Here is a 27,985-nt window from a genome sequence, read left to right on the forward strand (position 1 = left end):
GTTTTCGATTTTTTTTTTTACAGGAAGTGAAGTACTCACTAGTCTCGCGCTCGGGGGCGTGGTTGGCCGACTTCATGACAGCACTCTTGTTTTGCTAGTGAAACGTTAGCTTGTGTGGCTGGTGCCTTGTTGCGGACTCATTTACTTCGTATGCACACTGACTTAACCGAAGTATTGAACCGAATACGATATTTGTGTGTAACGTTGGTAGCTATCCGTTTAAGGTGTATTCGCTATAACCATTGCTTGTTTTGCAGCTAGATGGCTAGCTAGTCAGTGTGAGCTATGCTGCTAACTTTAGTTTTTAGCATCGCGAGTAGCTAACTCTTAGCATAGAAGACCATACTTCTTTAACGTCAGTAAAGCGGACTTCATTTTCTTCTAAAGGGTAATACCAGCGCCACACAGCTAACTGACTTTTAACGATGGCGTTGGCCGTGGACGTGTCTGCAGAGGAGGGGCCCTGAGAAGTGATTCAGCTGGATGAGTAGCAACAATGTCCTTAAAATCAACCAAAGTGGCCCCGAGTGTTGATTTTGACCACAGTTGCTCCGACAGCGTGGAATATTTGACGCTAAACTTTGGCCCATACGAGCCCGTTCATCGCTGGAGAAGACTCCCTCCGTGTGATGAGTTTGTTGGTGCAAGGTAACATGTTGACAGATGAGTAGGTGCAGTTTAACTGACTTCCACCGGCTTAATCTGCATATGTACAGCCTTTTATTCATCCACCACTTAATTTGCTCTGATTAGGCGCAGTAAGCACACTGTTGTGGCGTACAGAGATGCCATTTACGTATTTGGGGGAGACAATGGGTGAGTAGTACTGGTGGCTTTTCCTGCTTCATTCTAATTGTCCAACACATGAAATACATTTGGCATGTTCTGTCACCAACAGAAAGAACATGTTGAACGACTTGCTCCGTTTTGATGTGAAGGACTGCTCGTGGTGTCGGTAAGTTTGCAGTGAGGCACGATTCCACATTAAAATAAGCAAATAAATGAGTTCCAGACTGAAATGTGATTTATTGCCTTTGTGTGATATTTACTACAGCGCCTTTACCACTGGAACTCCACCTGCTCCCAGATATCATCACTCCGCTGTAGTCTATGGCAGCAGCATGTTTGTTTTTGGTAACTTTTTACAAGCTTATGTTCCTCATAATCACACGTCATTCATGCGACATGTTTAAACTAACGTGATATTGATGCTATTATGGTGAACTTGATATTTTTCAGGGGGCTACACTGGCGACATCTACTCCAACTCAAACCTGAAAAACAAAAATGACCTTTTTGAGTACAAGTTTGCTACAGGGCAGTGGACTGAATGGAAAGTGGAGGGGAGGTAAAGTGTTTTAAGGATTCGTGTTCTAGGACAGATTTTTATATAATCTGTTACAGCTAATCTGTGGCTAATTACTTTAGCTTTTTTTCTGAAGCAAACCTTACATTTATTGGTGTTAATTAGTTTTTTTTAAATCGTGAAAAACTTTCATTAAAGAGCACATAAACAGCCGATTTTCAGTTTCCCCCTGTGGTTGTTTTTTTCTTGTTAACTTTAAATCGCAGGGAATAATGTTTTCTTCTTTCACATGGAAACAGTTATTTTGGGATGCATGATGGGGGCATAACATCTATGTTGAGATCAGTTCAAATCCACCTGTTCCTTTTGTCTCTGTTCCAGCTTGCCAGTGGCTCGGTCTGCACATGGGGCCACGGTCTATAGTGATAAACTGTGGATATTTGCTGGCTATGATGGGAATGCCAGGTATGTTTCACTTTTTATTTGCTTTTGTCACAAGTGACACTTTGTGTTTTGCATATAATATTGACGGATATCTCCCCCCACGTGCAGGCTGAATGACATGTGGACCATCAATCTGCAAGATCGAGAACATGCGTGTTGGGAAGAGGCCAGTATAATACATTTCAATAACTATAACCAGAGGCACATTGAGAGTACAACGCTCACTGTACTGTATGTGATAACGTCCCCGTTTCTGCCTTTGTGTCCATCAGATCGATCAGAGTGGTGAGATTCCTCCATCTTGCTGCAACTTCCCCGTAGCCGTATGCAGGAACAAGATGTTTGTGTTTTCTGGTCAGAGTGGAGCCAAAATCACCAACAACCTCTTCCAGTTTGAGTTCAAGGGCCACATGTGAGTTCAAGATTTTGAGCTTATGACTTACCTCAGTCACTCATCCTGTGGTTGCCAGTGTTACATGGGACCAATCTTTACTCCTTCTCAGATGGACACGCATCCCGACCGAACACTTACTGCGGGGCTCCCCTCCACCTCCCCAGAGACGTTACGGCCACACGATGGTTGCCTTTGACCGTCACCTGTATGTATTTGGAGGTGCGGCTGACAACACTCTGCCCAACGAACTGCACTGCTACGATGTGGACTCTCAGAGCTGGGAGGTGATCCATCCCAGCATGGACAGTGAGGTATGAATCAAATGGATTTACAAAGGGCTGTGTCAACAGACGATAGAAGTGTTTGAATGATGTGACAAATATGTGACAAGCTTAATTATTACTTGCCCCCCTCAGATGCCCAGTGGGAGACTCTTCCATGCTGCTGCTGTGATTCAAGATGCCATGTACATCTTTGGAGGAACTGTGGACAACAATGTGCGCAGTGGGGAGATGTACAGATTCCAGGTTAGTGTCAAACTAATTCCTTGTTGAAATATAAAAGCACTTGCTCAAAATATTTTTGCATCATTTGGACACTGTGGTCGAAAGTCTTTCCTGTCTAAAGCAAACTGTCACGCTTGTTTTTGAGAGTAACTCTAAAAGTTATATTGCTCTTGAAAATATACCTTTTTTTTCCACTTGCAGTTTTCCTGCTACCCACAGTGCACTCTCCATGAGGATTACGGCAAACTTTTTGAGAATCGTCAGTTCTGTGACGTGGAGTTTATTCTGGGCGAGGTGGGTTTGTGATACTCGGAGGCTAAGCCGCTAAATTGCTGATTTAAAATGACGAGGTGACATTTACATCAACCTACTCGGATGATTTCTAAGCCTGTTTGACTCCTTTTTCTTTTATTGTTTATAGAGGGAGGAGAGAGTCTTGGGGCATATCGCCATAGTGACTGCAAGATGTCAGTGGCTGCGGAAGAAAATCCTGCAGGCTTGGGATAGGCAGCGACAGGTCAGAGCACACTTAGTTTCCTCTGAGACAAGGCAAGACTCTCGGTGTTGTTAGGAGGTATTAATAGACATCAACATGTGATAGAAAATCAGACTGAGGCCTTTGTAGTTCATGTCACTCAACCATCACGCAGACTGAAGACTAGGAAAACCCTGATTTCAAACAATGTCATAAAATGATGATTATCAAATTCCCAGATCTTTACTCCAACATCACAATACTGATATTTAATGTGCACAACTTTCATCATTCAGATATCAAACAGCCATAAACTGACATGAGGTTGGACTGGCAGAAAGCAGAAGAGTTCAGTCCAAATTAGCTTTTCCAGTGAAGGCAGGATGCACCTGTGCCCCATGATCACATATCACAATAGTATTGACAAGTTGAGTGTTTGTTGCGCCACTTTTGTATGGGCAGATAAGGGAAATCAAGGGATTATTTACGGTATCAGTTCCACATTTATGGTAAATTAACCGACTCAGCGCTGACTTTACATACAAATTGAAGCTGCAAACAGAATATGACACAATGACATGCCCATGCAAGAACCCCTGAGTTGTGGTTTCCCGAGTGAGGGCTAACCAATGACTTTAACACAATCACTTTAAATGCAAAGTGAAGTAATTTGTGGCACTCAATACATATCAAGAGTATACTGTATATACTATATGTGGACCCGTTAAATACATGGATTACAAGGCGTTACAATACAGTCCAGTTGTAACTGTAAGAGGTCACTGCTCTAGAGGAACCTCAGCTGTAATGTTAAACATATTGTTAGTTATTAAAGTGTTGCGTAATCTGCTGTCTTTGTGTGCAGAAGGCTAAACAGGACAGCAGCGAGGAAAGTGACGAAGGGGCAGCTGGAAGCCCGAGGGATATCCCAGCAGGCATCAGGCCGATGCTGGAGGTCTCCATCAGAGAGGCGGAGTTCCAGCCTTTCGAGGTCTTAATGCAGTTCCTTTACACGGACAAGATCCAGTACCCACGCAGAGGTACCGCTCTCTTCATGGTGGCTCTGATCAGTCTTAAGAGACAGGAGAAAACCGCTCATTTTCTTTCTTTGTTTGCTCGCCTCCATAGGTCATGTGCAGGATGTTCTTCTAATTATGGATGTATACAAACTGGCCCTTAGTTTTCAGCTTTCCCGCCTCGAGCAGCTTTGTGTGCAGTACATTGAGGCATCTGTCGACCTACAGAACGTCCTCAGTGTTTGTGAAAATGCCAACAAGCTGCAACTGGACCAACTCAAGGTACGTCTGGATGACTGTTAACGACTAATTTAACACTTTTGGCTAATGTAGCTTCTACTGCCCTCCAGTGGTTGAAGTTCAGACTGTCTTCAGTACAATAAATGTCAATCAAGAGGTCAGAAGAACAATCATCTATTCTTACATTCATGCTAACAGTGTATTTCTTCCTCTAGGAACATTGCCTTAATTTTGTGGTGAAGGAGTCTCACTTCAACCAGGTGATCATGACGAAGGAGTTTGAACGTCTGTCCACCCCGCTGATTGTGGAGATTGTGCGACGAAAGCAGCAGCCTCCTCTCAGGCTGTACTCGGACCAGCCTGTGGACATCGGGACCTCACTGGTCCAGGACATGAAGGCTTACCTGGAGGGAGGCGGTCTGGAATTCTGCGACATCGTCCTGCTGTTAGACGGACACCCTCGACCTGCTCATAAAGCCATACTGGCAGCCCGGTCCAGGTAGGGACAACACAGTTGTCATGGTTTGTTTTTGGTTTGTACAAACATTTTAGGGACCAGGCCTAATATTTTCTCATCATTGTACATCGTGGTGCATTTCATCCCAGTGGTTGACACTTTTTAACGTTTATATTTGTACACAGTAAAATCGGCAGTGTCAATGGAACACTTAAAGAGTCAATTTTAACACTGATTTAGTGAACATATAGTCCCTATCTACAGAGTGTTAAAGCTTCACTGGACATAGTGTTACATTTTTAGAGTCAATTTAACTCTGGTTAGAGTTAATATTTTACACTACACTACACTGAGAAGTGTTACTCAAATTTGACACTATGATGTCAATAACTCTTTTAGTGTTATTTAAATTTGACACTCTGTCTTTTTGAGTGTTAATCAGAATTAACTCTAATTAAGTTACTCTTCATGAGTGTTAGACCTATTTGACACTAAGTGTTGATTAAGAAATTACTCCAAATACAGTGTTGATTTTGAACTCACTCCTGCCAGTGTTAAAACGTATTTACCCCCTTAGTGTAATTCTTACCCAACACCTTATTTTCAATTTACTCCTTTTTAACTCTTTATAACAGAACACTTTTAAGAGTCTTGCATTTTCTACTTTACCATGTCAGCTAACACTTCAAACAAATAAAGGAGAGATTCACAGATTTCTACCTTATTTCAATTTATCTGCTCATGGTGTAAATCTAACTGCACTCAAATTTGGTATTTAAACATATAGTTACAGATACAATATTTTAAAGTGACAGCCCTGATGACTCTATTGTAAAGGTCTTGGTTGGAATTTATTAGCATCTTGGCAGATGATAGAAAGTTGTCTATAAGTTGAATAACAATAACTCTATTTTAACCACAGTAAATGCAGAAGAATCATCAGGAAAACACAAATGACTCAAGTCTTGCATGGCAAAATTTGTACAAACAAACAATTCTTCGTATTGAACAGCCAAATCTGATTTGAGAGACAAAGTACAGTACAGCCCTAAAATAAATATATATATTTTTCCCACAAGCGTAGAAGAACAGATGTGCTTGAAGAAGAGACATCTAAATTACCTCAGAGTGTCACCTCCTGTGTTCCTTGACAATATGGTCTCCACCAGGTTTCTTGGCCAACGCAGATTTTTCCAACTGTGAAACGATGATTTTTGTTTTAATCAACATGATGGTATCTATAAAAACAGCAAAAGTGAAATCACATTATGACACAATTCATTCTGAGACACTGAAGTTAAATGTGACACTAACTAGCTTTAGTCAAACACATTAAAAACGACTGAATGTTAATGTATAAATAACTGTTGTAATAACTGTTGTAATAACTCTGAAAGAGTCCATATACTTTGACAATGCATATTTGACACTGGTGAATTTACTGTGTACGTAGTTACTTTGAGGCGATGTTCCGCTCCTTCATGCCTGTGGACGGTCAGGTTAATATCTCCATCGGTGAGATGGTTCCCAGTAAGCAGGCCTTTGAGTCCATGCTGCGTTATATCTACTATGGCGACGTCAACATGCCTCCAGAAGACTCCCTGTATCCTTCTCACAGTCAGACTGCTTTATATTCATTCACCAGATGAAGCGTTTCCCAGGCAGAGCCCACCATAATGACAAGTTTGAAATCATCTTCATGAACATTTTTTACAAATTGAATGAAAAGAAATGATGAAAGAATCCCCATCCTTTTGAAAAGGGAACTGTGGTGGAGTCACGGTGGGATAAGAAAGTTGTGACTGGCTGAGTGTGATAAGCTCGATCAAGGCAAACTCGCCCAAAACATACTTCTCTAATAGCTTTGATGTCTTCTGTGGAGACTTGAAACTCATTGTGGGAAATTCATTTAATTTCTACAGAGAAGTTGGGGAGTTTTGTGCAGGCACTACCTGTGAGTGGCGGCCAAACCAGAGGTATGGGTTCAGGCTTAAGATTAAAAAACAATTTATGGTTGGGTATAAACCTTGAGATACAACAATGTAAACACTTAAAATATGGGTGAGTATTACTTGCCGTCATCCTACGTTTGTACTTTTTAAACACATTTTATACTGTGATATTTTCTGGCAATTACGTCAATGCTCAAAACAGCACGTCTCGATGCAGAGTGCTGCGTCGCTTGCGGCCAGTTGGGACACGGTGCCATGGACATAATGCACGAAAATACATATGGGCATAGTTCGGACTTATTTATTTTTTAAGCACCAATATTCAAATATCATTTTTGGCCAATTTTGAGATTTGTTCAAGAGAATGTCCTGTAACTTGGTGCAGTTTTGGAGAAAATGTAAGTTATTTGGTCGGCCAAGAATTATGCAATGGTTGCATCTCTAAAAATAATGATTTCATTGGGATCCACAGAAATGCTACTGTCAGCATCTAGTGGCCATTATTGGAACTTCACTTGTGTATTGGACTTTTTTGTTGTCACTTCTTGCAGAAGATTCGATACAAGGAACAAAAGATAACTTTTTTTATTGTCTTTCGCTGTGTTCATGTACAGTGTTATTGTTGCACATAATGAGCAGGTAGGTCTAATTCACATGAAGGTTTTGTGCTGTTGCGCAGAGAGAAACATTTGTTCTTAACCCGTGATGAACAGCTATCTGTTTGCTGCACCTTATTACTACGGGTTTTCGAACAACAGGATGCAGGCTTACTGCAAGCAGAATCTGGAGATGAACGTCAATGTGGAGAATGTCTTGCAGGTATTTGTGTTTTCACCTACGGGGGGGTGGATTCAGGGGACAGTGACCTAATTTTACAATGTTGTCCCATACTTGAATTTTCTTACGTAGAGTGAATCATTTACTCACACACTTTTTCCCTCAATACTTCAGATTCTGGAGGCAGCTGATAAGACCCAGGCTCTGGACATGAAGAAGCACTGCCTGCACATTATTGTCCACCAGTTCATTAAGGTGGGTGGGCTTGTATCCGGAGCCCTGGGGGTTTGCTGCCCACTCACTGCAGCTGAGCTAACCCTGTAGGCTCCTCTCCTTTGCGGGACGCTGACACCTTTGGCCTTCTAGTGGATCACCCTCCATCTGCTACGTAGAGAGGAGACTGTTTACAGGCCGGCCGGCTGTACAAGCACCTCATCACATTGCGACAAGGGTCATAGTGCCACTCTGATTATTGTTTGTTATTCAAAGAAACAGCGAAGCACTCAATTCTCACCCTGCTTCACTGCAGTGTTGGCTCTATTGTTACTGTTTCTGCTTCTTTCTGTTTATCTTCATTTTTAAGTGCTGCTTATTCCTCATTTGACTCATTGTCTTAGTTTATGGCTCGTTTTTTCCCCTCATTTTTTGCTCTCCTCCCCTCCCAAAGGTATCCAAGCTCCCCAACCTGCGGTCTCTCAGCCAGCTGCTGCTGTTGGACATCATTGAGTCTCTAGCTACACACATATCAGACAAACAGTGTGCCGAGATGGGCTCCGACATTTAGGATGACGCCGAGTGCCGGGCTCTTTTCTCCTCTCACAGAAGCCATACATCTCTGCTCAACCTACTTCTAGTTATTCCCTCGTCACCAACGCGTCGTACTGTTCTTTATGTTGGCCGGCGCATCTCCAGAGCCACGTAGATGGCTTTTATCCATGTTGTATCAAATTGTTCTTACTCTGCATCTCAATGAGTGAAATCAGTGAAGATTCTCGCTCAGTTATAATTTGTCCAAAAACAATCCCTTTTTATGTTTGAGATTTATTTATTTTGAGGACAGAGGAAACATTTGCAAGGTTTTATTCTGCTCAGTATTGCTGCTGCATTTTTAAATAGATATGCAGCGGACTTTAATAATTGACACGTGTGACACTATAGAGGTTCAAGTGTTGCCCTCAGCTGTCATCTAAATGCAACCTTATCAAAGTATACTATTAAATGGATTATTTATCTATGAATCTGTATTGATCACTTGTATTATCGTCAGCTCTGACTCGGTTATCAAGCCCGGACTAAATGTCAGGAATCATAATCATATGAAAATAATTAGAATGTACGTCTGTCTTAAAGCTATTTGTTTCATTTAATGTTATTTTCATTAGCACACATATTTGTAATACTAATCACCTCTTACCAATACTAACGGACAAGCCCTGTCTATATCTACAAGATATAGCAATGTGTATTTAGTGACATCAGTATGCTGTTATTAAATATTTACCCACATGGGTTCCATGTATTTAAAGCCTTAATAAATCTTATAGAAAATGAGTCCTGTTGTACTGAGTCTCTGCGGCCCCCTTCAGATGTTGAACTCACTTCATAACCACTTAAGTCATTTTTCTTAGAGCTTCCAATGTGCCTCTTTAGCTTATGAACAAACTACCTTATAATGTAATTTACGTTTTTGCACAACCATCTTTTGGCAGTTGTCAATATATGGTAAAATGTGCCAGAAGTGAGCTTCCTATATAGAGGCCCAGTATTTATATTTAATGATGTTTCGACCCCTCATCGGGCCCTGTTGTTGGTATCAGACTGAGTTGTCATAAACATACTGGACCCTCTGACCTAATTTACTTTTACGACATATCATGTTCATTTTCATACTTATATTTGGGGTTTCTACTTGAACATATTTACATGTTTTAATGTTCAAAGGAAACTATTTTTCTCCTGTCAGTAGGACTATACCTGTATTCAACTTCTCTCTTAAACGCTCCGTTTTAGCGCCTGTCACTGAACCCCAATTTCCTCCTAAATGCAGAGTTAAAGTGAATGTATGTATCTGTAGCTATGTGACAGTTAATTTAAGTTCACAACTATTCTAATGAGCCTGCAGCTGACACAGGAAGGGGAGCCACATCTGAATATCTTGTTGAATCGCATGTTTTCTGAAACAGCCCACAAAAAACTGACTTGGTTGTCTTATGTCACATCTTGAGAATTGGAAGGCTCTCCATATTCCAATGAATCCTATACTCACCCAAGCAAAGAGCAAATTTACTTTGTATCTGCTTTGGCTGAATTTAAGTCATGCTCGCCCCACTGGCTTGATGGGCAGTTTCATCTAAATGCCATGGCCCCCTCAGTACTCTCACAGTCAGCAGTGCTCTGTGTTATTTATGGAAGCTTAGATTCAAACTGAATGTCACAAAGAAGGAAACTTCAGAACCGATGCAGTTTCTTCCAAAAGACTCACAATGGTGCATATACACAACTATTTTTATATTGAATATTTGCACAAATCTGAAATCCAAACAAAGACTTACGCCCAAAGCCATTGCAACCTATACACTATGTGAAAAGCTGAAGGTTAGTCCTTGACCTTTCATCAAATTAGCCACATCCTTCAGGGGTTTCAGTTTCCACAGATCTATGGATGATACGCTCAGACAATGCTCCTTGGTTGTTTGAGAGGCCGAATTCCTTCGGCCTCTGCAGGGTTCTGCCCGTGCAAAGATTTTGATTAACTCAAGTCAGCTAAATTAAAATTGAATTGGTTAATTTGTTTGAACAAATTGCAACTTCTTTTAAAAACAGTCATACCAACCCTAAACATTACAACTGCATTTAGTTTGACTTGAAAATAAATTTAAAAAACAGATTACTAGAAAGGATATTTGACTTTTTTATTTCTTAAGTTATATCGTACATTTTGCTCATGGGATTGAGAGAAAGGGTGACCTAAATGCCGAGGCAGTAGATAGAGTTTTCTGTTCGCTGCCATTTGTTCTGTAAAGACCTTCAGTGGAATTCAGTGTGTTGGACTCTTTTGGACTCTGTTGTAAGTACCGTTGCAGTGAGCACAAAGTGCTATTCATAGTCCAGATACTTGAGACACATGGCAAGTCGAAAGCTCCTTCTTTTGATTTCCTTAGAGTGTAAATGTCTTAACTAAAATAATGACCAAGTCTCATCAGTGACATCAGTAAAACAACTCATCTGAAATAATTACAACCTTAAAAGAATATAATTACAAAGAAACAGACCAGTATAGTGATGCTTGGAGTAGCTTTTAAGTCTTCTTTTTGTGTGTGTACCTCCCGTGCCCAGCTTGCTCATGTTTCATTCATTTAAGTTCACCTGCGTGCACACAACCCAGACTCCCGCTGGACATATTTGGTTTCATCTAAAAACAGAGTTCATTGTTCACTGTGATGATGTTGAACACTGAAACAAAACAGTATGTCTGTTGTCCTGCCACGGTCCTGGATTATCTCTCACCTATCAGCTGCATTTTATTGAGGGAGCTGAATAAGTGGGCTGACCTGGTTGGTCCTGCTACCTGAGCAGGTAGGACGGGCCACAGAGCCACTCTGGATCTCCCAACCTGTTGCATAGACCTGCACACTTGAACAGGAATCACAGCACAGAGGGCAGAAGATGGTCTTTCTAACACCTATAGTGATGCAAAGGACTGCACTCTTTGTGACGTTTGGAGGTCTGGTCACCTCTCTGATCACCACCTTCCTTCCACTGTGGAAGACGATGAACTCTGACCTGAACGAAGTGGAGAACTGGTTCTCTGGACTCTGGCACACCTGCCTCTACACAGAGGAGGTAGGAGTTCAGTGTAAGGCGTATGAGTCCATCATGGGGCTGCCGATGGACCTGCAGATCTCCAGGGTGCTCATGTTAGTGTCTGTAGGCACTGGAGGTTCAGCTCTGCTGGCTGCCGTCCCAGGTCTGGAGGGGGTCGGGATGTGTGTGGGGCAGCCTGGCCTGAAGAGAAGGCTCCTGATCCTCGGTGGGGTGCTTTCCTGGGTGTCGGGGCTCACCACTCTGGCTCCCGTCTCTCTTGTGGCCTACACAACTGTGGTGGACTTCTGGGACGAGGGTTTCCCTGATGTGATGCCTCGCTGGGAGTATGGAGAGGCGATGTTCTCTGGATGGTTTGGAGGTTTGGCGCTGGTCATCGGAGGGACTCTGTTCTTTGTCGCTGTGTGCATGAGGGACTACGACCAGAGGCCAGCAAGTGTGCCAAACAGCCCGCAGGCGAAGCACAGGACAAAGCACAACCTGAAGACAGAGGTTTTATAGATTTCTTATTGGCAAATGTGTCATCTGCATTCATATACTTAACATGGAGGCTTGTGGAGTGAAATGAAATTACTTCAGTAGCCCAAGAATAACACTTCTGACTGATATAACATGACTGCTACATGTGTTCTATTTGTTCATTTCTAAGTCAAATTGTACAAATTTCCGTGGTCTCTGCTTCTGGTTAATTATGAGATTGTCCTCATTAAAAAAACTGTTAAAGTAATGTGACATAACAATTGGAGTAGTTCTTATTCCTTTAAAGTGCAGAGTCTGGAGAAAGAGTATAGGCTTTATTGACTCTTAGACACCTATTGCACGTAAAACTTCTCTTGACATTCAATGAATAACAATATTTCAAAATTAACCTCTTCGAATTTTAGTTAAAACTAAGGAAGAATTGTCTTTTACATTTACTGAGGTGTAATGTCAATGTATTCTAGACCAGTTAAGTCACAGTAGAGTATTAGGCCATTGACTCCTGATTGACTGCAAGTCTTTTAATTCAAGGAGTACTGACAATGAACAAGATCAAGGTTACTGTTGTTTTCTGATGCTTTCAAAAGGAGATTTCAGATGAGACAAAAAAAATCCAATTTTTCACACAGACCTATAAACTCTTTTTAGTTACATACAGCATGTATGTAAGTATATGATATATCCGTGAACATACTTTAGAGTTGCGTTTGTAAGGATTTCTTTCTGTTGATTTTGATTTTAGAAGCAAGTTTGAAAAGTAAAATCAGTTTTAAGTATTTAAGTCCTAAGAAAAAGATACATTAAGATGTAAAGCAGTGCACTAAGTAAATGGCTTCTCTCCAGCCCCACGCATGAGTCAGTATTTTACTAATAAAAACCGTGATCAACTGAACATGCATAAAAATGTCCAGCATTTATGGTGCACAGGGTCTCTGAGCCCACTATCGGGCTAGGAGTGAATAGTTAACAGGAGTTGCATTCCAGTGCTGCAGCTCCTCTGTGTTAAATTTCGTTTTGGAGAAAGAGGACTTGACACCACTAGCTCCTCTTAGTCCTGAATACGTTTTACATTGTGATGATCAGAAGTGATCTGGACATGTTTTATCAGTTTTTGGACATCATAGTTTGTATGAAGTTATCTATTGTGTTTAACATGCATTTACTCTCTGTTTAGATCTAATTAACAGGCAGGTTGAATCTACCCTTCATACCAGCTGGCATTAATGTTTCGGCAGGCCGTAATTTTCTATTTTAGCCAATAATGATTCATTTCACCTCTCTCGTCTCTCTTAATCTGGGTTTTCGGATGCTGCAGTTCTCTCCGGCCCCTGCATGAGAGAGTCCCCCTGTAGTTCAATTAAACTGAGTGATATATCAGTGCCTGCCTGTGAGACCCTGATCAGTCATCTTGTTGTACATGTGCACACCGCCCGCCCTGGCTTCACTCTATTGTTTTCAATATGTGCTTGAACACATGCAGAGAGCAACACAAACATACTGACAATGGAGTGCATGTGCACGTGTCAGCTGTCAGCACACTGTAGAAATACAATCACTCCATGTGACCAGTGGAAATCTCATCTGATCAATCTGAATTGTTGTCATTTCTTTTCTTTTTTTTCTTCATTTGTGAAGCAACATAAAGGCTCTTAATGCTGCATCTCAACCATCGTCCCGTGTCAATACTGCCATCATTTCCATAGAAATGAATCTGAGGTTATCGAGTGAATGACCTCGTCCCCGCAGTTATTTAAAGGGGAGGCACAGTTCCTCCCACAGTGAGAGCATAAGGAATGGAAATATCTTGGGAGCTCATTTCTATAAGACACGCTATACCTTTTTAATCCTGCGCCACCCTACCCCCTGACTGAAACTGGGATTTACTGCACCAACTGCACTTTAACTCTTTGAGCCTCCCACTGCTGCACACACTGAAAGAAGTGCAGCACACACACACACACACACACACACACACACACACACACACACACACACACACACACACACACACACACACACACACACACACACACACACACACACACACGCTGTAAGAGCTGCTACAGTGTTTTATAGTTCGCAGTAGTCTGAGGAGTAGTGTTTACAAATACAATAAATGTCACTCTGGTAAGTTTTGAACAATAGCTCATACTGCAGCATTCAGCACAATGCAGACGGACCAGGGAGTGCAGTGTGTGTGTGTGTGTGTGTGTGGGTTTAGCGAGTCTTTGATCAGGCTTAACTGGCAAGTCAGGTCCTTGACATCTATAGGCGAGGCTGAAAGGCAAGCAGAGAGAGAGAGAGAGAGAGAGAGGTGAGTAGGACGAGAGCAGGGAACGGTGAGATTTCATGCTGTGTTAGCATCCCCTCAGCAACTCCATCAACACTGCATACAGCTGGGAAACTGGCAAAGGTCCTCCGTGCTGAATTTGCAAGCTCGGCCAGGACAGGAAAGAAAGCAACTCCCACGACCGGTCTGCTCAGTCTGCTGCTGGAGGGGGGCTCTCCGCGAGGGGCAGAGCACACTTACTTACACTCTCACTTCGAGACTCTGCTGCACCAAGAGGCAGAAGAGGACGATACGGAGGGACGCCCAGACCGGGAATAATGCTACCGTGCTCCCCCAGGGGAAGCTGAGCACCAGGGAGTTTGACAGGATTTCAGTGCACCTGCTCCATACACACTGGTAAGCTTTATTTATTCACTGTACATTCAGGGAAATATAGCTCTGTTTTATTAGTTCCCAATATGATGTGTTTATGTGATGCTCTGTGTATTGTCACACTTACCTTGCCTGCATTTGTGCACTATGGGCACATAAAGTAGGCTACTTATATGGAAGTTGTTTGCTCTGTCAGATGCCAGATCTTCCCTGGAGACTAAAGAACAGTGTAGACTAGTGGTGCATTACATACAACTGAAGTTACAACACCGTAATTCAATTTTTTATGGATCAGTTCTGTTACACACATGTAAAATATGAGCATCTTCAGGGCTGATTAAGTTTAATAGTTCTTACATCAGTAACTCTTTTGGAAATTAGGAGAGAATGAAATATCACACAGTAAATCTCACAATCTATCGATTTATATTGACTTGTGTGTGGTTGTGCTGTGTGTGTGCGTGTGTGTGTGTGTGTGCGTGTGCGTGCGTGCGTGCGTGCGTGCGTGTGTGCGTGCGTGTGTGCGTGTATTTGTTTGTGTGTGCGCATTCTGAGAAACCGGTCAATTGCAGAATTGTTATATGGAAGCACAGCTCCTCTGTGGGGGTGTACACCCCTCTGTACACCACCATTCTAGTTTTCCATGACATCATGGAGAGGTTTTCGCTCAGAGCAGCAGCAAAATGACCCGATAGACGTGGTGGTGCCATTGTTGACCAGCTTTAGCTTTCCAGAGGAATATGATATACAGAATTTAAAGTTTGGGAAAGTAGCTCTCCCCTGTGAACTCCTTCGAGTGCCACAGTAAAGAATGCCAAATGAAGATATGATCCGGGGTTTTTAGAGCCACGTGGTATATATCTATTATACTAAACACTAAAGGTTGGTTTTTGAATCCCATTAAAATATGAATGACCTCTGCAGCCTGTTAAAACATTATATTCCACCCTTTTCAGTTTTTATACACACTTTAGATACTGTTTGGGACCTTCTGAAGCTGTTGACAGCTCTCCTGATCTTGCCTGTAACATGCCAATAATCACGACCAATTTATCCACAAGGAAACAACACAAACATTTGTAGAAACTCGGCTCTAGAATGGTGTGAATGAACTTGCTCACAGTGAATGATTGTGTCACGTACTAGAGCGTCTTAGGGGGGATTGTGGTGAACTTTATTCCAGTCTTTATTCTTTTATAGTTAAGACACGTAGGCGATGGAGTAAATAGAAATGAATCAAAAGCTTCTTGGTATTTAGAGGGACATGCTGGTGACTCAATGGACCAAGGTCTACAAATCTAACCGCAAACATGGACTTTTGTCTCCTTACCACTGTGAACAATCAAAATAAGATATGCAGACCTTTACTGTATTTCAAAGACCCCAACAATTTCACCCACTTGTCCCTTACATTGAATGCACACTTAAGCTGACGGTAAACACGATAGATAACCGCTAAGAGCCCGGTGAGAGAGCATTTGTGCTCAGCGGTTGGTTTTACGCAATCAGGGGATGATTCCTCGGGCTTATCTTTGTATTTCACAAACCAGGAAAACATGCAAACTGTGAGTGAGGGACAGAGGTGTGGTCGTATATTAAGAGTGCAGGTAGATTGTTGCCTTTTATCAGCTGAGGATCAGAGGTTGGAACCTGTCAAGCAAGTGTTTGAATAATACAGAGACCCCAAATTGGGATTGTTGGAACCAGCAGCTCTTCTTTTATTCAGATGCTGCTGCAAGTCAAGTGTTTGTTGGTGGATCAGGTTTGTGCTTGTCTGGGAGGATTATGGGACATTTGCTGTCGCTCTGCATTACAGAGCGAAGGTCTTCAGCTGGTAGAAGAGCTGAAGATATAAGAACGATGTCCCTTTTTGATCATCTTTTTCAGAGCAATAACATCACTCACTGTTTACTGTTGGAGAATGATGAACGTGACTTTGGTGCTCAACATTCCTGCTGTTTTCACCCACAGTCAGTTTGTTGATTGACCTCCTCGTCTCCAACCAGGAGCTGCCTTTTGCTAATTCTCCCTCGCAACATTCCAGTAACAGGTATTACATTTGTAGGGAAGTGAGTGAAACTGACAGCTTGTTTGCAGGCAGGATTATTAGCACTGCTTGGGGACAGGCCCAACAGCGACAGAGCGAGATCTGCGTCATATGTTGTGAGCACCAAATCTGCTTAACCGACTTTAGTTTTGCACAAATTATGTTGGTGCTTGCCGGAGCTCCAGCTCTTTGCGATCCAATTTGACCACCACAATTTGAAGTGGCGACAAATGATTTGAAGTGGCAACATGTGAGAGTGAAGTCTGCTCTCTTCGGGAAGTGATTTGATATGTTGCTCTCTGTATTTCGAGAAACACAAAACTTCAAAGGCTCTGCTGTGTTAGCGTGCCTGTTGACTGAATGCAGAAATATGCCGAAATAAAGACCAACATGACACTTGTGGAGGACGTTCAATTTGGAACATCTGACATGTTGTTAGAGCTAAAAAAAAACGTCATCGGCTTTAATTTGACTTTTGACTTTGCATCACTTCCAGCAACAACTTGTTCAGTGAAATATTTCTCAAACAAACAGTGGTGAAAGAAGTATTTAGAACCTTTGCTTATGTAAACAGAGCAATGGAAAAATACTACTTTTAGAGACAAAAAGCATCAAAAGCAAAAGTATTTGTTGAAATGTGCCCATGTGACTAACATGTTATTATAATGTGACATTATTACATTGTTGATACTGACGCATCGGTTTTACTCTTGCGGTGGAGCTAGTTTTAACTACTTTAGATACAGTCAGGTAGTTTAGTCCAGTGTCTTCATCATCAATGATTAATGAGAAAGGAAAAAAGAAAATGTGTTTTATTTTACCGGTGCTTAAAATGTTAATCTGCAAGTCAGTAGTAACTATAGCTGTCACATATATGTAGTGGGATACAAGTTGTGATATCTTCCTTTAAAAACATTGCAAGTACCTCAAAATTCTGCTAAAGCACAGTACTTGTGTTAATGTGTTAAATTGAGTTAATTTCACCCACTGCAAACAAATACATGCAACAACTCAATCTCAGCATGCAGAGTTGAGGCCAGTCCGAGATTTTCCCATTTCTCACTTGTTCTAAGCAGTGCTTCATTCAACACTGCGCACTGTTTTTTCTGAAGTTCAAGGACATTAAGATGTGCTCAGAATATCAAGCAGTCCTTTTGGTTGTACCTCAAAAGGATAATTTGGTGACGGATTGCACCATGTTGAGCGAAACACCTGCCATCCCGGGTCCACCCAGATTCATAGCAGCCAGCGCTCTGTGATTAACTAACTACTGTATGTGTGGCTGACATACCAGAGCTGGCAGAAATGTGAGGGCAACGTGGCAACAAAACAAGGGGATTTTGAAACTCAAGGGGCCCCTGCCTCCCTTTACAGCGCTGTGTGACGAGAAAGTTAATAGGTGTCGGAGTGCTGTTAATATTTAACGGTTCCTCATGCAATATGCATGACCAAAGGTAACAATGTGTATGGAAATGTTCCTAATTAACGCAATTGCTTTATTTTTACAAGCACTAAAATGTTGTATAGACGCACACACACACACACACACATAATCTGGCTGTCTAATCTTGATTTTTCAAACACTTCAGAGCTACTTTTTGTGATAACAGAAACAATCATTTACTACGACTGATTAGAAGACAAAGATAGGACCGTGAAAAAGTATGGAGACACATTTGGCCAAATGTTTTGTCAATCTGAAAGACAACTTTAAACTGAAAGCAGTCAAGATAAGACAATTCTGCAGAAAAACGTTGTTATTTCTTATGACAACAGCCTTTCAGATCAGTCTGGTGTAAGTGAGTGAGTGTTGTTGACGATGTCTTTCCTTCTGTCCATGCAGATTATGTGGAGGAGCTGACGTGTGCGATGGCCAGCCAGGACCTGCAGGTTCTCATATCCACAGCTCTGTGTTATCGTTACCGCCCAACAAAGCAGCCCATCCCGAGAATCTGACCGCACCGCCCCTCGCTCTCCCCCGTCCCTCCCTCTCCCTGGGTGTCCCTCAATCCTGGGCCCACCATGGGAGGATGCTTCTCCAAACCCAAACCAGGTAACCAACATGTTCCCGTCGGGCAGGTTACTTTACTTCGAAAGAAAATGTCACCAAACAAGTACAACAAGCAGCTACAGGGTGGAGGACAAAATAGCATCTTACAGTCTGATGGAGGCCAACTGCAATACAATACAATGCAATTACAACGTGAAATTAAAAAAGGTGTTGAAACACCTCCGTGGTGTTTTTGTACATGATTGCATAATATAGTATGGTGTTCATGTTGTTGTGTCCACTCCATTAGCTGCTTTTTCTGCTTTTAGTATATGCAGTATACTAAAGTGGTTGAGATTGAGATCCATTTTGATTTTTCTCATGATTACAATTGAAATACTTTATTGTTAATCGCCGTTATTCATTTGTACAATGTCAGTGAATCTAGCTGAAGACACATGTTTTAATATTGTACTGTTTCCATGGAGAGACCAGTTATTTAAAAAAATATATATATATTTAGGGAGTTTGTTCAGAATGACTCATATTGAAAGCTACCTCCTCCAAATCCTGTTCCACATGTCACCTCATATCCAGCCTCATCTGGTTGCACTGCAGTGTTTCGTGTGGGAGGAATTTGAATGCTCTCTGTGGCATCTTTGGTCAAGAGGATTTCATACCGAGACAATATAAAAAATATGACACTGTGCGTGCGTGTGTGTGTGTAGCCATATCAGTGTTAGCATGGCTTGGAGATTAGCAATCTCGCTTTGCTGCAGTCTTGCAGGTGATATTAACACACTGTCCTTCCCATTCAGGTGTATGGGGACACAAAACATCAGAGATCAAGTCATCTGCTCAATGCATCACGTGGAGGAGACTAGTGGTCTATATACATATGATTGAACAGAGGCGGCTGACTGTAATTTGTCAGTGTCTACTAAATACTAACAATCAATAACAAATTAACAGGAATATCGTATTAAAATATATTTTACTTTGAGGTGGCAGTGAGCGTTCGTTTAGTTTAGTCTTACAGAAAACAATTCAATACCATCATTTTATAGGAGCTGCTATCAACAGAACATGGACTCTACTTATTAAAAAATATAGCAAAGCATCAATGACACCTCATCTTTACAGATTATTATGCTCCAAGTCAGCTCTCAAAGATTATTAGAATGGGAAACCATTTTTTGCCAATGCCATGAAAATGTTCGTCAGAGAACTCACAAGAAATAAAAACTATGAGATTGTCCTTCGAGCATCAAGTGAGGGTCAGATCACACAGACTGACATGTCATGAATTCAGGTATCTCCGCTTTATGATTCTGATGACTGATACCTTAGTGGTGTTCCAAGAGACAGCTTGACCACGTCTAGCCTTAGTTTTATAGTATATTTTAAGTGGCATATGATTCAGCTTAGACACACGTTTAACATCATCACCATTTAAGTATCAAAATGAAGCAGAGCTCCGGATCAGTCGTGATGATGTTACCGTCTACAGGTATCTGAGGACTATCCAGCTCAAAACCTTCTGCTAACGTCCACAACAACAACAAAGAAGTCCTGTGTCCAGGGCTGATGTCACTTATAGGTTCAAATCAATCAAAGCATTAGATGGTTAAAAAAAACAACCATTAATGATATTCTTTACTTTTACAGGAAAAATAGAAAGTATCTCTTACTGTGAGACCTGAAATCAAAATGATGAATCCCAACAAATATAGACTGTGTGTATGTGCGTGTATGTATATTTCTTCACATTTTGATGCAAATACACAATGTAGTGGGATTTATATATAAATTATACATATATATATATGTGTGTGTGTGTGTGTGTGTGTGTGTGTGTGTGTATGAATATATAGCTCTGTGTAAGTGGCACCGTGACAGGATGCACGAGGGAGAGCTTGTAGAAATGGCACATCGCTCTCCTCATTTGCATCCAAATGTGAAGAAATGCAGAAAGGTTACAGAAACTGTGAAATTGTACATAAAGGATTTAAACATGTGTTTACTCGAAGCTAGCTGGTTAATAAAATGTCCTTGTTAAAGCTTTCTCCTGCAATTGCACTCACTATTATGATTTTCCATTGATTTTAATTAAGACTTGCTCAGCAGGAGAAAATTCCTGCCAGATTACTGTGTAAGAACCGGATGATCAGCACATTTTTCCAGCCGAACAGATAAAGCCTGCTGCAGTGAAGAAAGGAGTTACACAACCGTTTCTTAATGTTCAGAAATATAAACCCAACAGCTGTGCATCAGTAGTCATCAAAGAAAACTGATTAGCTCACAGTTAATTTACTCCACTCTGTAATTGTTGTCACGCTTGTAATTTTTTTAAAGCGGCAAAATTAGGAATATCCACAAAACAGTGCTGTTGTATTTGTGCTGATGCCAGTTTCCTTTAAGGAAATCTCATTATTTAAAGCATTATCCTGTCAAAATCTATATCTTCCAGTTTAGTCAATTCATTTAGATACAGACAGATTGAGAGGTGAATGAGTATGTTTGTGTTGTGTTTTTGTGGTTTCCACACCGTATCGCCGGTAAATCTGGTATCAATAGCAACAATTTTAAAGGATGTTCGGCAATGCTCTGCATAGGAGCAATATGGTGCTTTGCATGACAAAATGTGATGTATTTTAATAGTAATTAACAGATCGGGATTAATATTGAATGTTGAATGATGCCTGTAATTTTACTCGCTAGAAGGTAGAAAGAAAAAGGAAAGAAGACAAGCTCGGCACTTACACGTCTCCCTTCACCTGCTTCCTGCTTTCATTTGTTTCAGTTGTGGAGATGTCAGACTCAATTTGTCCCAGAGTTGTAGTCTCTCCTAGCTGAAAGGCAAATTATTCTTCCAAAGCAATAGTGAAGGATAGCAATATCCCAACAGAGGACAGGTATACAAGAATAACAGTTCAATCCACTGGTGACTGTCTGCGAATGTTAGGCGACTTGAATTCACATCTTTATGAAAGTTTCACAGCAGCTTTTTACTGCAGTCATTGTGACTGTGCTGCATGTGATCAGTCATGCATTTTCAGACGTTTTCTAAGTGAGACGTGTTTGTGTTGTGCAGTTGAAGTTAAAGTGGAACTCTCTCTCCTGGAAAAAGAAAAAGAGGTGGACGGGCTGTCACCTAATGGCAAAGCGAGTCCCTTTGCTGACTGCAGACCTAACGGCGCCCTGGGACACGGCTCTGATGATGACTCCACCCCGCTGCCCCTCTACCACACACCACGGGACTACGTGGAGGCCTCCGTCTGTCACGTTAAAGACCTGGAAAACGGACAGTAAGAAAATAACAAATCCAACTTTTTCTTTCTCTATACACCCAAAATACACACATACTCATGCACACATGCATGCTGAGGTAAAGAGGCTGGCGCTCAAGAATCCAGAAGGATATAAGTTTCCATCTTAAAGGGAAAGTTCCTTTATTGACTCATCAGATACATGGGTATCAGCGTATACAGTATGTCGTCTAATTATAAAGAAAACAATGAACAATATAAATAATGTTTAAACCTACTGTAACAATAGCACAAGTAGAGAAGAGTCATAAAGTAATTGAACTCCTTCGGTATTGTTCGTAACACAGCAACATCGATGTAAAGTGTGTTAACATTAGCGAAAATTAGCCACAATAAGCTACTGGTCAAACCAGACCAAATATATGTATGAGTTTATTGAATTGTGTTTTATTGTTAATAAAATTTACTTTCAATTTGTTAGAGGAAGATTGTGTCATTTCTCCATATTAACCATGGCATTGATCCAGAACACATGAAGACTTTCATGGCTGTCATGTCACTGTTGCTTTAATTAATTTGGTTCTGTGTTGATCAGAGTGTAGCTCGGACAGATGAATGTGAAGTTATAGTCCTGATGCGTCCATGCTGTGTTTTCTTCCAGGTTGTCAAATGGCCTTTGTGTGCTTCCTTGGAAGGATTTAAACATACAACAGTGAACGCACCTTTTCATTTTTGTGTGTTTGACAGGATGCGAGAGGTTGATCTGGGCAGTGGCAGAGCGTTGTTGATCAAACAACACGGAGAGTTCTCCGCCATGGCCCACAAGTGTTCACATTACGGCGCACCTCTGGTCAAAGGTGAGTCTCATATGTCGAGGTATGATTTTAACATTCGTTATGATACTTAATGTCATACATTTGACATTTTTGTTATTTTCTGTCCTTCCAGGGGTGTTATCAAAGGGACACGTGCGCTGTCCGTGGCACGGTGCATGTTTCAACATTGCAACAGGAGACCTGGAGGACTTCCCCGGGCTGGACAGCCTGCCGACCTTCCAGGTGACCTTCCCCGCTGGCGCTGTCTTAACACATTCCCTGCCTTATCATGTCTCTAAGCACCATCACAAAGTGTACACATCGCTCATATCTGTTTGCTCCAGGTCAGAGTTGAAAAGGACAAGGTGATCATTCGCGCAAACAAGCAGGTAACAAGAGAAAGAATGTGGAGACGTTATGCAGGAAAACAAACGGACCATCTTATTGATCTGAGATCTTTTTAATAACATTTCCAGGCTCTTCAGTCGCAGAAAAGGTCAAAGCCCATGGCCCGATGCTCAGCAGTCATTAACTCCAGCACGGGCTTCAGCCATGTTCTCATCATTGGCTCAGGTCAGTCTGTGTTTATCCCTCAACAACAAGGATCCATCCGAATTTGACTCTTATTAGCAGCGTCTTCCTTCACTGTCTCTCTTTCAAAATCAACTTCCTCTTTTATGGTGAACGTATGTGAAGGTCCAGCAGGTCTGGTGTGTGCAGAGACACTGAGGCAAGAGGGCTTCACCGATCGCATCGTCATGTGCACCATGGACAGGCATCCTCCGTACGACAGGCCTAAACTGAGTAAGGTTTGTACACAGACCCTGAACACATAAATGTTACGTAACAGACTGCAGTGGTGGTGGAACAGCTACACGTCACAGCAACGACGATTTAAAGAAAGTTTTGCAGAAGTAAACGAACATGACTGAATCAAAAATGATGCGACTTGCCATGAGAAGCTTGAAAATGATGATCATTAATTGGCTGTTTACAGTTGCTGTCTTAAGGTTGCTTTCTGTTGAATTGAATTGAATTCTTCTCTCGATGTACTCAGCACTAACTTGCTGACCTTTAGTCCTTAGAGAGCACAGCAGAGCAGCTGAGATTGCGCTCAATGGACTTCCTGCAGGATCACGACATTGAACTGCTCACAGAGAAAGAGGTGAGAGGTGGTGACCTCAGATACATCAATTCATTCATTTGATCTCGATCCATCTTTGGCACTTTCCACCGTATAAACCCGTGTGACCCTGCCATGTTGTTTGCTTTAGGCTGTGGCGATAGATGTGAAAACACGTTCTGTGACCTTTGAAGATGGCTTGAGGATGGAGTACAGGAAACTCTTTATTGCTACAGGAAGCACGTAAGGACAACAACAACTAAACTATTCTATTTCCCAATGACGAATAAGCAGCTGAGACTATGAATCATAAACTGACGCCCGATTGCTTCCAAAGACCCAAACCAATGGTCTACAAAGGAAAGGACGTCAGGAACGTGTTTCACCTCCGGACGCCCGATGACGCTAACAGCGTAGCGCGTCTGGCCAACAACAAGAACGCTGTGATTGTGGGAACGTCTTATGTCGGTGAGAAAAAGACACATTTATAAACGCATTCTTCTCATTTGTCCAGGACGCTGTAAGATTAACCTTTTAAAAGCAACTCTCAACTGATCACATGTACTAACAGACAATCAGAGACAAGAATGCACCCTACATCTGCTCCTCTGCTTTAAATACATCCTTACAGTTCACTCAGATGTTATTCTGCAAAAAAAAGTATTTGGAATCCAGTGGCAACAACAATCAACAACAACAATCTAATATCCAGCATATAATGTATAGATTTGGATGAAATAAGGGGCAATTATCTTAAATGCGAACAAAAGAAAACCAAACTGAAACAGCCTGTTGCTGGTCGACGAGGATCATCAGAGAATCTGGTACAATATCTCGAAAAGTGTTTCCCCGCCTCTGCTTCGGTACTGCAGCCATCTACGATCTACTCTTAGACATCTTAAGACTCCTCTCTAGCTCCCTTTAGTTTAAAAGTAATAAACAGTCATTTATTCTTCAGTTTGCACATAGGAGTAGAAGTGGCAGATTTAAATTTTTTACTTTTATCCGTTTGATTCGTATGAGTTGACTGTGAGAGCCAGAACACACGATTCACATCATTTTCATTCCCTTTTCCACTCATTTATTTAGATTTTTTCTCTCTTTTTTCTGTGTCATTTTGCATTAATAACCACATTTATGAACTGTATGCTGTTTATTTGTTGTGTTGGCAGGTATGGAGGTGGCAGCAGCTCTAACTGACAAGGCCCACTCGGTGTCTATCATTGGGATTGAGACAGTCCCCTTTAAAGAAGCTCTCGGGGAGAAAGTAGGGAAAGCCATAATGAAGGTAGGGACACAGTTATGAAGCGTCTCCAGAACACTATCATAGTAACTCTCTCTGCTCAATATTCCCATTAACCACAAGACCGTGTGGTCCCTGTGTCTGTGGTGTGTCTTGTGTTCTGCAGCTGTTCGAGGTAAACAGGGTGAAGTTCTACATGCTGAACGAGGTGTCAGAGATGATTGGCCATCATGGAGAGGTATTCAGAAAGTGAGAGAAACAGCGTGATGTGATGCTCAGCAGCACTATCCTCTCTTGTTTAATCCATGAAGAAGATGAGTCGGATAAAAAACACATGAATATTCACCAAAATAAAAAACATTTGGTGTGTGTCAACCAGCCCCTGAAAACTGTGGTGCAAACAACCTCGTAATTACTATATAAATAATTATAATAAAGATTCACTCCCTGAAACTACATACAGCACTAGACACACATTGGCAGAAACCTGTCTTCTGTATTGTGTGTATTGTGTTTACTGCATGTAGGACCCATCACTCAAAGTAAGAGACGGTCAGAAAAGGGTTTTTAGGGTTTTTTAGGGAGTTAATGTTACATGATGCATCTTTAGTGCAGTAGTATGGCCTGGACATTTTGTTTCTCCTGTTTACACAGCTGAAAGAGGTGGTACTGAAGAGTGGAAAAGTCCTGCGGGCAGACGTGTGTGTCATCGGAGCAGGTAATGTCGAAGATGATGCAAAATGTACCTTTCATTATCTGCAGTGACATATAATTAATGCAGATTTTGAAATTTGTAGCAGCTCCATATTTACCCTGTTTTTGTCTCATGTGTCTCAGGAAGTATTCCTGCAACGGGCTTCCTGAAACAGAGCGGCATCCACATGGACTCCAGGGGCTTCATCACTGTTAACAAGGTATTTTGCAAAATACTTGAAGCCGGAGTGAAAGTGTTTCATTGTTTATTTACTCTTCTAAACTTTCTCCCAGATGATGCAGACAAGTGCTGACGGGGTTTTTGCTGGAGGAGATGTGGTGGTGTTTCCTTTCCCGCCACGCAACAACAAGAAGGTGAACATCCCCGTCTGGCAAATGGCTCATGTACACGGTGAGTGTGTCATCCTGACTGCATATTAAGGCTGTTTTAATTTACTGTGACGATGATTTAAGTTATTAAGGACGAGCATGTAAATGTTCCTTGTTTTCATACCTATACTGACAGGAAGGGTGGCAGCTCTGAGCATGATGGGCAGAGCCGCTGACATCAAAACTGTGCCTTACTTCTGGTCTGCCATGTTTGGGAAGACCATACGCTATGCAGGTAGATGTCCCTCTTTAGTTTCAAGAGTCTCGTTATGAGGCACACAAAGATCAGAGGTTTAATAACAGCTGAATTGTGCTGTCAAGTGGAGTTACCACACTGCCATCTAGCTGTAAAGATCAAAATAAAAGCCAAACTGTTTTTCTTTATGCTTTTGACAAACACACACGTACATGTGTATAATCGTCTATTTGTGAAGGTTATGGTGATGGATTTGATGACGTCATTATACAAGGAGATCTGGATGAACTGAGATTTGTGGCGTTTTACACCAGGTACGTTTTATTTTTCATAACAATCTTAAATAAACAGAAGATATGGATGAATATTGTGTCATCTTCCTCCTTTGGTTTATCTGCAGGAGTGAAGAGGTGGTCGCTGTTGCCAGCATGAACTATGATCCTATTGTATCCCGAGTGGCAGAGGTCTTGGGATCCGGAAAGACGATTAAGAAACGAGATGTGGAGTAAGTCTCCCTCCAAGACTTAACTATGATGACGGTTACAATTGCTGTTTAGGTTTCTCAGCTTTTACTGAGAAGAAAAACAAGAGAAATGTAATCACTCCGACAGAAAAGCACGTGACTTTAATCACATGGAAAGTATTATAAGACTACAGCTTATTGAAATTAGAGAGTACGACAGAAAAATAACACCAGTTGTTGTTTTGTGAATTAATAAAGTGACGCTTCATTTTACGTGTTACGTCATTTTTAAATGATTGCTGTGGACGTCTCATTATAAGGAAAATAATAGACAATAGTATAGAAAAGGTTCTGTATATTAGGTACCCACTAATTTATTTGCATTTTTAAAGAAGAACAAGGAAATTACATAATTATATAGTTGTGTAGAGCTTCTAATCAGTTATTAATATCGAGGAATTGCAGGCAACACTTTACTTGAATCAAGTATTATCAAGTATTTTTTAAGCACATTTGAACATTCAATACATTTTTTATAACATACTATAATGTTGTCGTATACGGACATTAAAAACATTGTTTATTATTATACTTTTTTAGAATTTTTTATAAAAACACTTTTTTGGATAAATTAGTTATTAACTCATGTTGCTGTACTTGCATTACTGTATTGTTACTGCATACATGTCTGTCTGATGTGTTCCTCATGTCTCATGTCTTTCATTTCTAACAATGCAAACTCAAAATTTGAAGGATGTTAGCACGGCTTGGCAAGTACGGATAAATATGAGCTTTTTCTATTTTAAATTTCACTGATATTGACCATGTGCAGCAGAATGAGGACTTGATGAACACAGATCTATACACAGATCTATAAACAGCATGAAGGGTTCAGCGTTCATGTGTGTGTTTGACTCACTGTTTTTTGGGGGTTTGCAGGACTGGAGACATTTCTTGGCTGATTGACAAAGGCTCTCAATGACTTCACATCTGAAGGACAGAGCCAAAGTCCACTGGACAACTCAATATGGACACTTATGGTGCTGAGAAACTGAGCAGCTATCCCGGTCTGGATACACACACACACACTGGGGACAGGGCCGTGTCTCTTGGAGACACACTCTCCTGAGGACGATACTGAGACTTGCTTTTGTTCCTGAGAGACACTTAAGGTGACAAAGCCAGATTCAGCCTCTGAGCTGCTGCAAGATGTATCTACCTGTAC

At 41.4% G+C, this 27,985-nt stretch overlaps 3 protein-coding genes across 3 annotated transcripts; all 3 read left to right on the forward strand.

The window, feature by feature from the left end:
* The first annotated feature begins 114 nt into the window (after window positions 1-114).
* LOC306778407 (leucine-zipper-like transcriptional regulator 1) lies at window positions 115-9,091 on the forward strand. The gene is made up of 19 exons (XM_079269897.1): window positions 115-648; window positions 754-816; window positions 899-955; window positions 1,055-1,134; window positions 1,240-1,348; window positions 1,688-1,771; window positions 1,859-1,916; window positions 2,023-2,162; window positions 2,254-2,455; window positions 2,561-2,671; window positions 2,852-2,944; window positions 3,072-3,167; window positions 3,991-4,165; window positions 4,254-4,423; window positions 4,597-4,880; window positions 6,292-6,441; window positions 7,504-7,609; window positions 7,742-7,822; window positions 8,235-9,091. The coding sequence occupies exons 1-19, from the start codon at window positions 497-499 to the stop codon at window positions 8,349-8,351; spliced, it is 2,328 nt and encodes a 775-aa protein (XP_079126023.1). The 5' UTR covers window positions 115-496; the 3' UTR covers window positions 8,352-9,091.
* A 2,142-nt stretch (window positions 9,092-11,233) lies between these two features.
* cldn26 (claudin 26) lies at window positions 11,234-11,890 on the forward strand (the record flags this gene model as incomplete). The annotated part of the gene is made up of 1 exon (XM_079271064.1): window positions 11,234-11,890. One exon carries the CDS (start codon window positions 11,234-11,236, stop codon window positions 11,888-11,890), a length of 657 nt encoding a protein of 218 aa, XP_079127190.1.
* A 6,710-nt stretch (window positions 11,891-18,600) lies between these two features.
* On the forward strand, window positions 18,601-27,934 carry aifm3 (AIF family member 3; the record flags this gene model as incomplete). The annotated part of the gene is made up of 20 exons (XM_079270460.1): window positions 18,601-18,631; window positions 21,663-21,876; window positions 22,585-22,694; window positions 22,786-22,895; window positions 22,997-23,041; window positions 23,129-23,225; window positions 23,349-23,461; window positions 23,731-23,817; window positions 23,927-24,018; window positions 24,113-24,243; window positions 24,948-25,063; window positions 25,185-25,256; window positions 25,673-25,736; window positions 25,856-25,932; window positions 26,006-26,123; window positions 26,238-26,336; window positions 26,536-26,611; window positions 26,698-26,802; window positions 27,514-27,534; window positions 27,700-27,934. 20 exons carry the CDS (start codon window positions 18,601-18,603, stop codon window positions 27,740-27,742), a joined length of 1,821 nt encoding a protein of 606 aa, XP_079126586.1. The 3' UTR covers window positions 27,743-27,934.
* Between the last annotated feature and the right edge of the window lie 51 nt (window positions 27,935-27,985).

This window comes from Melanostigma gelatinosum (genome assembly GCF_949748355.1).
Source record: "Melanostigma gelatinosum genome assembly, chromosome: 6".
Taxonomy (NCBI): domain Eukaryota; kingdom Metazoa; phylum Chordata; class Actinopteri; order Perciformes; family Zoarcidae; genus Melanostigma; species Melanostigma gelatinosum.